Source organism: Montipora foliosa, chromosome 11, assembly GCF_036669935.1.
Source record: "Montipora foliosa isolate CH-2021 chromosome 11, ASM3666993v2, whole genome shotgun sequence".
NCBI lineage: Eukaryota > Metazoa > Cnidaria > Anthozoa > Scleractinia > Acroporidae > Montipora > Montipora foliosa.
The window spans coordinates 15,280,403-15,295,402 of NC_090879.1; the positions used below are offsets into that span (position 1 = coordinate 15,280,403).

The 15,000-nt window shown below is 41.0% G+C and overlaps 4 protein-coding genes across 5 annotated transcripts in view; 3 read left to right on the top strand and 1 right to left on the bottom strand.

Moving 5' to 3' along the window:
* Positions 1 to 9,852, top strand: part of LOC137975166 (uncharacterized) — a 23,452-nt gene extending 13,600 nt beyond the window's left edge. Inside the window, exons 2-3 of the mRNA XM_068822249.1 lie at positions 3,069 to 3,854; positions 8,366 to 9,852. Coding sequence (XP_068678350.1) covers positions 3,069 to 3,854; positions 8,366 to 8,843 — 1,264 coding nt within the window. The 3' untranslated portion in view covers positions 8,844 to 9,852. The remainder of the gene's footprint in view (positions 1 to 3,068; positions 3,855 to 8,365) is intronic.
* A 1,641-nt stretch (positions 9,853 to 11,493) lies between these two features.
* On the top strand, positions 11,494 to 12,998 carry LOC137976410 (rab-like protein 3). Its single transcript, XM_068823754.1, has one exon. It carries the CDS (start codon positions 11,524 to 11,526, stop codon positions 12,283 to 12,285), a length of 762 nt encoding a protein of 253 aa, XP_068679855.1. The 5' UTR covers positions 11,494 to 11,523; the 3' UTR covers positions 12,286 to 12,998.
* Positions 12,999 to 13,138: 140 nt separating this feature from the next.
* On the bottom strand, positions 13,139 to 14,239 carry LOC137976412 (uncharacterized). Its single transcript, XM_068823756.1, has one exon. It carries the CDS (start codon positions 14,166 to 14,168, stop codon positions 13,470 to 13,472), a length of 699 nt encoding a protein of 232 aa, XP_068679857.1. The 5' UTR covers positions 14,169 to 14,239; the 3' UTR covers positions 13,139 to 13,469.
* A 44-nt stretch (positions 14,240 to 14,283) lies between these two features.
* Positions 14,284 to 15,000, top strand: part of LOC137976407 (leucine-rich repeat-containing protein 43-like) — a 14,857-nt gene continuing 14,140 nt past the window's right edge. The window contains exons 1-2 of one of the 2 annotated variants that reach the window (XM_068823750.1): positions 14,284 to 14,443; positions 14,534 to 14,594. In XM_068823750.1, the coding sequence (XP_068679851.1) occupies positions 14,345 to 14,443; positions 14,534 to 14,594 (160 nt within the window). In that variant the 5' untranslated portion in view covers positions 14,284 to 14,344. The remainder of the gene's footprint in view (positions 14,444 to 14,533; positions 14,595 to 15,000) is intronic. The other variant, XM_068823751.1, reaches the window with a different exon arrangement.

Below are 15,000 nucleotides of genomic sequence, written 5' to 3' on the forward strand. Positions count from 1 at the left end.
GACATGACATATCCCAAGGGCTGGACCGGGAGCTTCCCTCTCTGTCCCGTCATTTTCTCTTGTTAACAACTATTCACCGAAGTGGAGGTGACTAGTTACGCGAAGAGAAACGGAAGTCAAATTTTCTTTTTAACTTGTTTTTAGGGGTCAAAATTTGCTTAAGCCACGCCCAGATTGGTCTCCTTTAGGGGTCACAAAAAGCTTGAGCCACGCCCAGGTGGTCTCCTTTAGGAGTTAAATTCAAAATTTCCGACGAGCATCCCTGTCTGTTCCATATGGGAGTTGCTTTTGTGACAAATAAAAGTTGTCACGTACGAAAAATATTGCTCGCGTAGACGACTCGTCACCTAAAATGTGGCAAATTCCTGCCTTTGGAGAACGACCGGGCAAGTATCTACACGATCAAATGAATTTGCTTCATAGAATTGTCACATAATAATTACTCGTGTAGACGGGGCTTAAATGTAATTTTATCGTGCTAGCGCTCATAACAGTGGCATGTACGTGGAGATAATCTAATTGGCGCGTGTCGTGTGAGTAAATGACATCACTTTCTCCTCGATCCAGATCGCTGAAAGCTTATCGGTCGAAACCGCACCAAGTGTGGACTTAAAATAAACAGCCTTAATATTAGTACAAAAACTTTCGCCTGTTGAGCATTCAATGCAAGTACTTTCCAAATGTAAAGAAAAACGAGAACTGATTTTTTTTAATCGTAGTAGCACTTAAACAAAAAAAAATTAATATGTAAGATTTGAGCAATTAAATAAACGAAAATCTTAAAATTAAGCATACATTAATTGTTTTCTATTTTCTGGACCCGAGACAATAGACCAATTTCGATATATTGAAATTCAGTCCTGAACAAACGAGAAACTAAATATTTTAAGCAAAAGCCGATTCAACGTAGATTTTATTTTAGTGATGTACTATATTTCGGCTGGCCAAACCAGCCTTCTTCAGGTACAATGAGAGTTTACATTGAATTGCCTCTATGTGCATATATATATATATAGTAAATGGATGTTGACGTAATACTGGAAAAAATGTGATAAAACATGGCAGTTACAAAGATTTTGAATTCAAATACTAAGAGTCACGGAAAAATAACGGAAATCACTCAAAATAATAAACTGAAATCTAATACGTTTCTTCGCGGATATTAAGACCGTTGGGATCAATTGTCCTGCCTTTTAAAATTAAAAAAGCTTCCCTGGCCTTACGGATCGAGTCTCTGTTAGAAAATATTTTTTCGATTGTCCACGGTTGCTTGCTTCGAAACTCTGAACAAACGGCATCATCTCGAGGCTCTGGGGGCTGGGGAATAGGCCATTTCCGAGTTCATGTCTGCCTCCTTCTCAAAGCGAGTCTAAGTGCAAAGTTTTTGTGATGGTAATTAGTTCTACTTTACATATGAATGAAAACTAATTTTCCTCACAAAAACTTCGCACTTAGACTCGCTTTGAAGAGGAGGCAGACATGAACTCGGAAATATAATGGCCTATTATTAGGATTTGTATGAGTTTATTCCCCAGAGCCTCGAGATAATGCCTTTTGTTTAGGACTTATTTTTAATATATCGAAATTGGGCTATTTCTATAGGACCCGCGACAATGTATACAGGACCCGAAACAACGGCTACTGGACCCGCGAAACACGTCACGCGCCAAGTAGATTATCTCTACGTGGACAGAAACCCATGAGTAGGAGCGAGCAACTTCCATATATTTCTGTTAAGGCGTTTTCACAGACCGATTTATTTTTCTATTAATTAAATTTCCCGCGAATGAGACTCCCGCAGAATCCCGATGACCAATCACACGACACTAACTTGACGTCATAGCGTCACCGAACCGGAACTGCCTTTGTTGTTTTGCGGCAAAGATAGTCCGAAAATAGATTGGTCTTTAAAAATGCTTAGTATGGAAGTTGATCGCTCCTACTTATGGGCTCCTGACGTGGAGTATTTTCCTGTAATGGGATTAGGAAAGTATTTTATTGTTCAGGGATTGACATTTTCTCTCCTTAGCTGTCTCTTTACACGAGCTGACTGTAAAAAGATAACAGTAACACCACCGTGATGCACACGCAAATTGAGTCAATGATTATTTAATTTGAAAAGGGGTGGAAATTTTTCACCAAACCGTCATAATGCATTTTCAAAATGACTGAAAGCTTAACACTCAGTTTAGCCACCTTTTTGGGGACTGATTTTCTAATTTTTAAGATAAATAATGTTGATAGTGCTTGTGTTTTGCTTCCGGGTGCGTGTTCAGCTAACAAGAAAACCCTAAAACTAAGTGCTTGGTACGGTGAATGCAGAGAAGCGACTCCCAGCTTTTCACGAGCACGACGAACGCTTAGCTATCACCATTGAACCGAAAACCAATTGTACATGACATCAGCTATTCGGTACTAAGATAGACTGGGCCCAGATCATCGGTAAAGATTATATTTAACAACGACCGCTCGCATGGTATTCTCTTGTTAATTCTTTGTCGTAATAGAGAATATCGATCGATTTCGCTCGTTCGTCCAACATCCTAAATGGCAATGAGTGTAAAAGCTCATTCAGATCTATCCCCCACTCCACCCTAACCCTTCCCCCCCCCCCATCCTGCTCCCCCCTGACCCGCTACGAATGGGACAACAGGGTGCTTTTTGAGGCAAGCTAAGCGGAAGTAAACATTTCGTATGCCAAGACAGTAGTGTCTCCTAGATTTTTCAAGACCAGACCGCCCGATGATCACTAATAGAGGAAAATAATTAGCAACATAAATGTGGTTTCGTGAAGACAATTTGAAAAGGAAAACAGCTCACTTCCGGTTGCCGTTCGCACCTCGTTCCCTGGGTCTCTCTTCTCTGCCTCCTTCGTCAACGGAGGCAGAGAAGAGAGACCCTCGCAACGAGGTTGTCAAAAACGTCTCGTGCTTAAACTTCCCAACACCGCAAAAAAACGCAGGTGCATGCTAACGTAATACCATGAGGAAGCTCTTAGGAGCCTTTCATAACTCTTCTCCAGTTGATCCGTGAGCTTGCTCACACGAGCATTTCATTAAATTTCACAGTCGCTCTGATGTTGCGAATCTGAATTATGAAGGCCGCGAACCCGTACATGAGGGTGGAGATGGTGGACACTCGGCCGAACCGATCCTCCCTGCTGAGACAGCCACTAATCACACCAGAAGCTTGAACCACCACACTGAAGAAAATGCCGCCGCGGACTCGATTTTATCTGGTGACGGAGGGGCCTTGCAGTCGCCCGAACAGAGCCAACTTATGGGATCAGGGGCTAACCAAGCCAACGGGATGAGCGAAGCTGCTGTGGTACTCACTGAACCGATTGGTGGACCAGACAACGGGCTTTGTGGTTCCACTGAGAGCGGAGCAACGAGAGACCGGCGCCTGGCTGACATGACTATTGAGCAAGCCGGCGGAAGGGACTATCCTGTCATGGGACTTGACGCACAGCACACCAGCCCTAATTGCAACGCAGCATCGGAGAGTGTCTTCAGAGTTCACTCTGGTGAAGGTGCCCCGCAGATCAACGGGTTACCTGGAAACCATGAAGAGGAGCCTGTTGCTGAAGAAGCTAATGGATCAAGCGTCCACAACGCTTGTGGAGACAGCTATCGCCCTTCGGAGACAGCTACAGGAGAGGGACTGCCCATCCGAGAAGATGTGGCACGCTTGCCTGTACAGGAACAAGGTGACAGAAATGCAGTACCACAGGCGCCAATTCTACCACCAGGTGAACAGCCAGGCGAAGTCTCTTCTATGGGAAACGCCGAAAAGCCCACAGAGAATTGCTGCCGTCCAAGAGAGATAAAGGAATGGAATCAACAACTTACGAGGCAAGTGGCACATTTCAATGACCAATAATAATTTTAACAATCATAATAATAATAATATTGATACTAATAATACTAATAATGATAATGTTAATAGTAACAATAATAATTACAATAATGTTAATAATAATAATAATAATAATAATAATATCAAACATCGTTGTAAGGAGATTTATGATTTCATTCAACGGAAAACAGATTTTTGAATGTCCTTTTTTTTTGTACATCATTAACGACTTGTAGCCATGATCCCGAGAAAAGGACAGATACGAAGCACGCAAATGAGAACATTTTGCTCCGCATTTGTCTTAGACATGTGGATTCCTTTATCCGCTGTGTCTGTCTTTTTATTGATCACAGTGTATATGTCCGAGTTTTCACCTTTTAAAATCCCTTTGAAATGGTGCGAGCCTTTCAGTGCAACTGCAATCTTCAAGCCTTGATTGTGTGGGGTTTTTTTAGAACTTTAACAAAAAATAGGAACAGGAACAAAACATAATGAAGTAAGATCGTCCGCTGTTGTCGATAACATTGTCTGTCGTTTCGACAATCTGAGCGAATGTCCGCATCCTTATGCGACTAAAAACTGTGACCTCAACGAGAACACTGCTGAGCACCACTTACTGACGAACCGCGAAATTGACTGGGACTCCACTAATTGCAATACCCGGCACTTATACAAACTACCACCAACGACTCACACTATAGAGCTGGTTTACAAACCAAGAACAAACACAGGCACTCAACCGTTGCCAACTACTGCTAGCGCCATACAAACGACTTATTGACGATTGACCAACAGAACAGTCAAACAACGACAGAGCACCAATCACAGTCTTCCCAGCCAGCAACATCACCAACGGCAACTCCGCAAAGCAAGAATATCATTGGTTAAAAAAGGAAAAGTAATCGTGCTGCACGTGCAGCACGAATTTCATTATTTGCCCGTACTCCACAAAACAACAACGTTAAATCACCAACTGGTTTTGACGACAACGTGAGCATATAACAATGAAACAGTCATTTTCTGTTTTGGCTTGAACACCGTTCATACCCATTCAGTTACAGGATAGTTCGCCCGTATTATACAAAGTGAACAAGTTATATTTTGGAATGACGTTTTCGTTGCCGTAGCCGTCGTCTTTGCTTAAGCTCCCTACTAGGGAATTTTAGATACTACAACGGCGACGATCGACGAATACGTCACCTCAAATTATAACTTGGCTCTATTATAAGTCTTTCGCGATTATTCAGTCTCGTTCACGTCCCCGGGGGGGGGGGGGGACTCCCATATGAAACAGACGAGGATGCTCGTCGGAAATTTTGAATTTAACCCCTAAAGGAGACCAATCTAGGCGTGGCTTAAGCAAATTTTGACCCCTAGAAGAGACCGTTTAAAAACACAGAAATACGACACGCAATGAGTTTTAATGATAAAAAGGCATAATCATCGAATGCTTTTATCTAAAAAGAAAATTTAAAAGGAAATTTGACTTCTGTTTCTCTTCGCGTAATTCTGTGTTACTTCGCGGAACCCTAAACGAGACCTTGGTGGCATAAAATATTGGCGCTTTGCCCGGAACACCCTAAGCGAGACCAAAATCCAAAATTTACACCCCTAAGCGAGACGACGAGCATCCCCGTCTGTTTCATATGGGTGTCCCCCCCCCCCCCCCCCCGGGTTCACGTCCTACAATGTGGGCAAAGTATCCTAAAAATAAATTGGTACGAGCGGTTTCAAAGTTAAAATAGAGAATGAAAGATTCTCTGTTGCATGCTTACGTTGTCGTCAAAACTTCAAATTTGGTGATTTCACGTCGTTGTTAAGCAGAGGACTGCAAACATACTTGCTAAAATTCGTGCTGCACGTGCAGCACGATTATTTATGCTCTTTTAACCAATGATATTATTGTTTTGTGGCGTTGTCGTGCCGTAGCCGTCGTCTTTGCTTAAACTCCCTACTGACTAGAGTAATACGGTCAGAGATTATACGATTGACTCTGAGGATCACTTCCGCTCAAGTTAACGTAGTCAGTGTGACCAAGAACATGCAGTCCTTTTCAGGACTACACTCACCTGGACGATCTTGCTTCATCAAGTCTTGATATGATCCCTGGGTTCAAATAATTCAGTTTGCTAATTATGCAAAAAAAAAAAAAAAAACACGTTTAAATACTCGATAAAGTATGCCGTTCCTCGGTGATTATCAGGTTGGTGGTAAGAAAAAAATGGGCATGTATATATAGGCGTAAAAGAATATTAAATATCATGAATTGTAATTAAAGAATAAAAATGCCAAAAAAAAAGCAAATCATGATACTGAACTGAAATGTTAGCACGCACCAAGATTTGAATTCGAAATTAGTGCGTTTTTGTCCGAAGAGCGGTCAAGACATCGTCATTTATCATTTGTTTCTGCTTTTAAAAATCTTCAAGTGAAGTACAACGAGAAATTCTGCCACTTATGTCAAGAAAGTAATGTATCCAACAGGAAGTGTCCCTTTAAATCAATTTAAGCATTTACTACCCATTTACAACAATAGACTGTTTTCACTCACGTAATCAGTAACCTTGTTTTTCCACCGAAACAAAGGAAAACGATTGCATGAAAATAGAACTCAATATGGCCGCCGTTCTATTAAGGAAGTAGGGAGCATTAGCAACGACAAAGGCGACGGCAACGAGAACGTTAAGGTCTGGACAAACGCTCGCAACATTTCAACGCAACATCTTGCAACATTGTTGGTCACAACATGTTGCGTGCGTTTGGCCACCCTGTTGCGATATGTTGCGTGCGTTTGGCCAGCCCGTTGAACACATGTCGCAACATCATGCAACAATGTTGCAAGATGTAGCGTTGAAATGTTGCGAGCGTTTGACCAGGCCTTTACAAATTTGTATATTTAGTGGACAAAAACAATAGCTTTGCACGCCCTGCACGTGCGATTTTTACTTTTGTCCATTTCTTTGCCGTCGTCAGCAAAACAACAGGGAGCTTAAGATCTACGACGACGACGTCGACGAAAACGCCACAAAACAATGATATTATCATTGGTTAAAAGAGCATAAATAATCGTGCTGCACGTGCAGCACGGATTTTAGCTGATATGTTTGCGGTCAGGCTTTGCATGACGACGACGTGAAATCACTAAATTTTAGGTTTTGACGAGAATGTGAGCATGCAACAGAGAATCTTTCATTCTCTATTTTCAGTCTGAAACCGCTCGTACCAACTTATTTTTATTATACTTCGCCCACATTGTACGACGTGAACGAGATGGAATAATCGCGACAGGCTTTTACTTGAGCAAAGTTCTATTTTGAGGTGACGTTTTCGTCGACGTCGCCGTCGTAGATCTTAAGGTCCCTAACAACGTGAAATAGCCAAATTTGAGGTTTTAAGAGGAACGTCAGCACTTGACGATAAAGCTTTATCTTCTCCCCTAAATTAAGCGCCGTTTCGATCAGTGTCGTTTTTGAGGAACTACCACACCCTTATCGTATTAAAATAGTTAAAATAGTCACGAAATGATTACAATAACGCGAATTTATATTTTGAGACGACGTTCTCGTTGTCATCGCCGTCGTCGTTGCTTAAGTTCCCTATTGTTTAGGTGTACCAACATGGCCGCCGTGACGTCACCTGAAAACAATCTATTAGGTCAAGTGTAAGGGTTAAAGTGAAAGGGTTAGGCGTATTTTTTGTGAAGGGTAAATGCAGCTGTTTATCAGTTACGAAAGATAGACAATTTAAGCAACTGTCTCTAGCGATCTTATAGTGCGATGATCACTTTTACCAGCTTTCGTCTGTGATCCTCACTTCAAATTCTTTCATTCACTAGTTAGTACTTTCACCGTGGTAACACATGAGCCCAATAAATTTACCTGCTCCCAACTGAGCGGCTTCATAGCTCAACTGGTTGAGCATTGCACCGGCATCGCAGAGATCATGTGTTCGATTCCCATTCAGTAGCCAACTGATTTTGTTGAGGGGGGGGGGGGGGGGGGGGGGCCGGGGGCCCAGTGATTAGAGCGCTTGCCTTGAGATCCGGGGATCTCGGGTTCGAGACCCGTTCTGACCACTCGTTGAATTTGTTCCTGGTAGTCCCTGGTTCCACTTCTCGGCTGCACTTGTAAATAGCCAACTGATTTGGTTTAGGTGTTTCTAAGAGACAATTGCTTAAATTGTTCAGTTAAGTGCGAGAATCACTTCTCAATTTCGTCTATAACCGCAATTCAAATACACATTCATTTCATGTTTATCTTTAGTAGAGGACTGGAGTTTGGGTGACAGTTTGTGACTTTGGTTGTCTGTATTCCCAGACCATCCGCCAGTGACGTTGACGTTGACATTGGGCGAAGAGCAACGGGACGCTTACTAAAATCGTCGTGCGTCTAATTAAATACCTCAGGAACTAAGGGAAATTTACCTTCCACTTTCTTGGTCATGATTTATTGAAAAGTCTTGAAGTGATTGGGCTTTTTATTAATATCTAAAAATGATCATATTGCAGGTCAAAACCGCAGGAGGCTCGAAAAAAGAAAAAGGCACTCGACCCATCATTCACTTTCAAAATAACCGAAGTGGATCAACATCGCGAAAACGAAGCACCAATATTTAGTGATGCAGTGTACAATGATCACCAGGAAAAGCTGGTTGGCATAAGAATTCACCCCAAGGGCGTAGGCAGTGGAACAGGCAGTCATGTTGCGCTGTTCATTCATATGATTAAAGGAGACTTCGATAATTCCCTGGTTTGGCCTTTTGCTGACACAATCACTGTTAGTGTCCTAGATCAGAGTGATTCCAGCCACCGTCGCGACATCAGTCGGATCATACAAGCAAATCACTTGCCGGCTTTCCGACAGCCTGATGAAACCATTTGCCGCACCGGTTATGGCTATGAAAGGTTCGCTCGAATCGAGGAGTTCTTTGGTCCTCGATATGTGAAGGACGATAAATTGTTGTTGAAAATAGAGTTCTCAGGGTAATGATCAATATGTGCACCCGCAATTCAGTAAAATATTTCTCTAAGAGACTTTAATTTTGTTATAGATTGCACAAACGTAGTGCCTAAAACAATTCAAATGTGTGAAAAGATAATGCTATTTTAACTGCTTAAAAAGTAGAATTGGTTGATACATTTGAGATGTGCTCACCAGTTAGTTCTGCCCGGCCTTTTTCTTAAAGAAAACTATTGGCCCAAACAGAGTTAAAATAATGCAATGCGTTATAACGACCGAAGCCTAATAATTGTCCATTTCACACGGTTGATTTGGCAGCTTCAACACAGTGTAGCGTGGCTATACTGGCTTTACCTGTTTTTGCAATTTGTAGGGGAGCAATATGATCGCTGGAATTTTTAACTATTTAGTTATTTCAGGGAATCGCTACTCTTAAATAACTTGTACTAAGTAATTTTTTTGTAAATATTAACCAATGAAGTGTGTTGCTGTTGTAGCAACACGTTTTAAATTGGGACGTATACAAGACATGGACCCCGGGTCCATGGACCATCCCTGTGGACCACCACTCATTTTGTAAAGTTACAAGAATAAAAATCTTTAGACGAAAGAAAGAAGTAAACCTCGCACTCATTAGGAAAATTTAAGCAGGAACCCATAACTAGGAGCGAACAACTCACATACTAAGAGTGTGTTTCTGTGCGGGGATGATCCAAAAAAAGGATCATCATTGATCCAAGATCACTTGGATCACGGTGAATTAAAAGGAACCGAAAAATCCACTCTGGGATTTCTTTGATATACCATGACCCAGCTGATCTTGGATCAATGATGCCTTTTTCGGATCATCCTCGCAAAGAAACGCACCCTATTGGCTAAGACTATTTCACGGTATTTTTACAGACCGATCTATTTTTAGACTACCTTTTCCGCCAAAGGCAGTTCCAGTTCGGTGACCCTATGACGTCAAGTTGGTTTCTTGTGATGTGTCATCGGGCTCGTTCCCAAGAAATTCAATCCAAAAAATAAATTGCTGTCTGTGAAAACGTCGTTCGCAAGAAATTCAATCCAAAAAATGAATTGCTGTCTGTGAAAACGTCGTGACAGGAACATAGGGCTGTGGTTCATTATGGGCCTCTGATTTAAGCAATTGTCTGTTAAAGACACCCTTACCACAAATTTGGTTGTTCCAAAGGGATTCGTTTATAGCCTTCACCTCAAATATACAATCCTTTCATTCATCGAATTCTTTACCGGAACAAATTGACCTTCTCTTAGCTTCATAGCTCAGTTGGTAGAGGATTGCACCCGCATCGCAGAGGGTCATGGGTTTCCAATCCCGTTGAAGCCACCTGAATTGTTCACGTGTTTATAAGAGAAAATTTCCAGATAAGTGCGAGGATGATTTCCCTCTTTCGTCTAAAGATTTTTCTGCTTGTAACGTTACAAAATGAGGAGTGGTAGTCTACAGGGCCCAGGGATGGTCTATTGACCGAATCCATGAAGGGGTCCATTGACCTGGTCCACAGGGGTGGTCCATGTTTTGCACACGTCCTTTAAATTGGACTTTTTGGATTTTTCCCTCGTAAGAACTGATGGGTTTTTTACATAGTTTTAAATCTTCGTATCACTTGCAAATGAAGTTTCTCGTGCCTTTCGCCTAGATTTCCATATTCTTAACTTTTTTGTTTACCGCATCATTATGGTGTAGATTTTTAGGATAGTATTTAAATTGAGCGCAGAAAAAATGACTTTTTAAATATAGTGTTATATGTTTTTGGCACTCTAGTTTTCCAGTGAAATTTCGCTAAAGATTACAATTTTTTGGTGTTTTTCAGTAGAGATTTTATCTTTTATATCTTATTAGCCCTTTTTCGTTGTTTGAGCACATTTGTGCGCACTTTTGCGAATGATGTAATTTTTGTTTGCAATTAACTGGTAACTTTATTAAAACAATTAAGTGATTCACTGCGCGGAGTACATCCATTTAAAAGACGCTTTCGTGAGGAGCGCCACGCCCTCTTGTATTAGAAAGCCACAGGTTATCTGTGCACCCTTAGTCCAGGAGCAAGGGGAGTCCCGTGGGAATTTCACGCTGCAAGCAAACAAACCAACTATATAATGTCTATCTATCTATATATCTAACCTCGGCAGTTTCTAGCTTTACAATAACTGGTTCCTTGTTTAGGTTAACGTAATTTATTACTACGACTTGCTTGTGCGAAGATTGTCACATTACTCATTAACACGAAGACAGATAACTTTTGATTTTTCAACAATATATCACTTTCATCTAACCCAAAATCATTCAGATAGTCAAAACTTCATATTTATGACCCATTTCCTTCGCATTTGTGTTTGTCAGCGTGATGATTTGCGACACTTTTATATTGTTCACGTGTTCACAAGTTTGTTTTCTCATGTCACAGATGTTTAGATTTTCAATTACAAGCTCTGTTTTGATTGGCCACTCTACCTCATTTTGTAAATAGTTCACCCTGAAATGAAAATAGACACACAGGGGACACACACAATCAGATGTGTAGCCGATTGTTACAATAAGATAACAATCTGCTACACATCCGATTGTGTGGGCCCCTGTGGTTTCTGAGGAAATGAAACAAAAATTCTTTGGGAACGCATTGTCACTCTTATGGTAAACTGGTAACTAGTGCCGAGTACCCTCACACAAGTGAGACGTGTCAAAATGGCTGCCTTGGAAAAGGTGAAAATTCTAGTCGTTGGTGATTCTGGGGTTGGAAAGACGTCATTGGTACATCACATTTGTCATAACGAAAGTATTTCAAATCCGGGATGGACAATCGGCTGTACTGTAGAGGTTAAACTGTATGATTATAAGGAAGGCACCCCAGGAACGAGGAGTTTCTTTCTAGAGTTTTGGGACGTCGGTGGCTCCGCGAGTCATCAGAACTGTCGTTCAATATTTTATAATGGCGTCAATGGACTGATTCTCGCCCATGATTTAACCAACAAGAAATCCTTTACAAATCTTAGACGCTGGTTAACGGAAGTGCTGGGCTCAGGAAAGGATGGAGGCAATGTTTTGCATTCGAAGCAGTCTAAACCTTCATCTACCACAAACAAAGGCAGTTGGTTTGAATTCTCCGTTGACATTGGTGATGATTTTGATCGAGAGCAATTTGCAGGAAACCAGATCCCTGCTATTATTATTGGAACGAAACTAGATCAAGCAGGAACTGCAAGGATTCTTACATCATCTCGAGGATTAAATCTTGCTGAGGAAATAGGAGCTGATATGATCAATCTAAACTGTACAGACACAAAGCAATTGAAGCCAGGAACTCCGAACTGGATAAAGTTGTGTGCTTTCTTTGATAAAGTTATAGAAAGGAAGTTCTATTCTCGTGAATTGCCACAATTTCAGCCAACAGCTGGATTAGTAGACTCATCAAAGTATTATGATCGCTCAAAACGCAAAATGGTTTGAGTAGACCTGTTTTAGTAGGACCATCAAGATTGTATAAAAAAATATTGCAAAAAGAAAATTGCAGTTCACTGTGTTTTCACAAGCTCAACTGCAAGATGGTGAAATTACTGGGAGGGTTTCCGACAGTTTCAAATTGCCACCGTTTGTGTGCCACTTTTTGCACCTGTAATGCAATTAATTTTGCAAGCTCCAAAAGAGGCTCCACTTCAACAAGGAAGCAGATCATTTAGATGTCCAGGGTTGAACCAAAACAGGCAGGAATGATTTCAAAGTGGTCATGCCAATTTTTTGCTTGTGTCTCTTTAAAGTGCAATGTTGATGTTCCTATTTTTCAGTAGCTGACCAAGTACAAAGTCAAAATACTTCAATTCATTGACTCCTGAGCTATTCCCTGCTGACAGAGTAAAATCTATTAAGTCTCACTCCTCACTCCCACGGGGTAAATGGGTCAAGTATGTGGCATCAAAAGCCCAGACGTAACAAGGTAAACGACCAGATGTAGCTTCTTACCAAAACCAAGCTAATACAGACCCTGGTCTAACTGTTTTTACTGGGAACATTGTAGCATTGGAGCTTAATCATGGTAGCCATCTTTGGTAAACATGAAAATCTGGGGACCATATCATGCAATAAGTTTTGAAGGAAGGCTGGTTGAAGATGAAAGTAACCAGCAGAATTTTCTTTTTCATTATTAAACTATGGCTCACTTTTAATTTTGTTGTTGACTTGTTGTTTTTGACTTCAGGGCTACCCTACCCCTCTCAATAAAACATGTCAATAACAGTGCCACCTAGGATTTACTGACGGTCTTCGTTCCTCTGCATGAAACTTTCTATGTTTTTTACAAGAAGGTGAAGGCTTTTCTATCCATAACAAAACGATAACAGTCAGATCTTTTAACAACTAGAAATAACTTTTTAATACTCAAATCTCTCTTCCCCACGTAGGGTACTGTAAGTTTGCCAAGACAATTTGGGGAGTGTTGTTTGTTTTGCACAGTCTAGTTTTTATGCCCCAAAATGCTAGGAACTGCATCTGAGGGATATGGCCAAGGAGAATACAATATTGAGGAGTTGCCCCCTCCCCCTCCCCCTTCCCCCACCAATGTTTGCCACTGGGATTTTTTTTTCTAAACCCTCAACAGAAAAATGAATGTTAAACGAGATTGTCAAAGATGGAAGAAATCATTCATCCTCTGTAACTGATTTCTGCAAACGCAGCCCATGGCGTGACTTGACCTTTCTTTTGGCAAACTTTTCCTTGTCTTGCTGTTCCTTGGGAAGAGCTGACACTTTATTTGAGTTGTCCAGCTCTGTATCTTTATCGTTTAAGTGCTCAAGACAAATAGGATTCTCCTGCGTTGCAGACGGTAATTCATCTGCTTGCCCCTTGTTTGCGACCCTTGCCACTTTCGGTGGAGATTTGCCAACTGTATACTCAGCCATAACATTCACACCCTCCACAAACTGTGACTTAACAGGTACTTGGTCTCCCTGTAATTTATGCTTAGTAACAGACTTTGAAAAGGTATGTTTTTCTGACATAACTATATCTGAATCTGATTCTGAGAGATCGCTTGAATTATCTTTCCTTTTACGCATCTCATCCATGAAGGAGAGGGCAACATGCCTGTTTAACGCATCGCCTGACATGCCAGGGGTTCTTTCTGTGCCATCGTCTTCCAAACTGTACTTGGTCCACTTGTCTGGATGCAGCACGTGATCTGGAACTTTCATCGGTGCTCGCGGCCGAGTCTGTTTTGAATCAAGTTCACTCTTGCAAGCAGGTTCCAGTTGATCTAAACAGCTAAAAACAGAATTACTTCGACCTTGGAAATCATCATCACCGGTTATACGCATGAAATCCTTCGTTTCTTCGCTCATTCTGAAAGAGCGTAAGTTGAGGTGATCACAAACTTCACGCCATATTGTGAAAAATACAAAATAGGTACCAGATCGTCTCAAGATTTTCTCTCGTTAGAAACAGTGTCCTCGTTCTGGTGTGTTTTTGTTGACAACCAATATGGCGGACGAAATTGAGGAGAAAATACAGAAATAACATGACCCAAATCGCCAATTCTTTGAATATCACTGCCGCGTTTCACTCACAACTCAACACTTTGTGCATCAGAGAATTTCCTTGTGGATATGGAAGTTGGGTAAATTGAAAAAGTAACAGTTAAACTGTATTTTTTGTCGTCTCCAGTTTCACATCGTTTCCTCGATCTTTTATTTCTTCTTTTTTCCAGAGAGCACCCAATGTCACCAGTAATACGAGTTTAAAAATCAACACTGAAGGGAAATACTCAGGTTTAAACTCCTCGTAATTTTTCAAGTAAAATGCTAATGTTTTAATTAACTAATTAGCCTATTGTTGGTCTTTGATCGATACATTGATATTAATATTTTTGTTCGGACGAGTAGGAAAGATTTTGTAATACAAAAAGAGGAGAAAAGATTAAAAATCCTGGTGAAAATTTCAATGATGTAAGCAGTGTTCAAGTTTCTCCTTAGAGAAGATTTCCTACATTTATAGAGTTCTTTTTAAAACTTGGTCGTAAATATGAAGTTTTCCTGTATGCATGGCAGTACCATGGCAGGTACAAAACACAGGGCACAGGACATTGTTTTACCAATACAGCTGACCTTAGGCAAACCGGTAATTAGGCAGAAACAAAAGTTTTTAGGCCTAATGGTAGCAACGCAAAACGTTTAT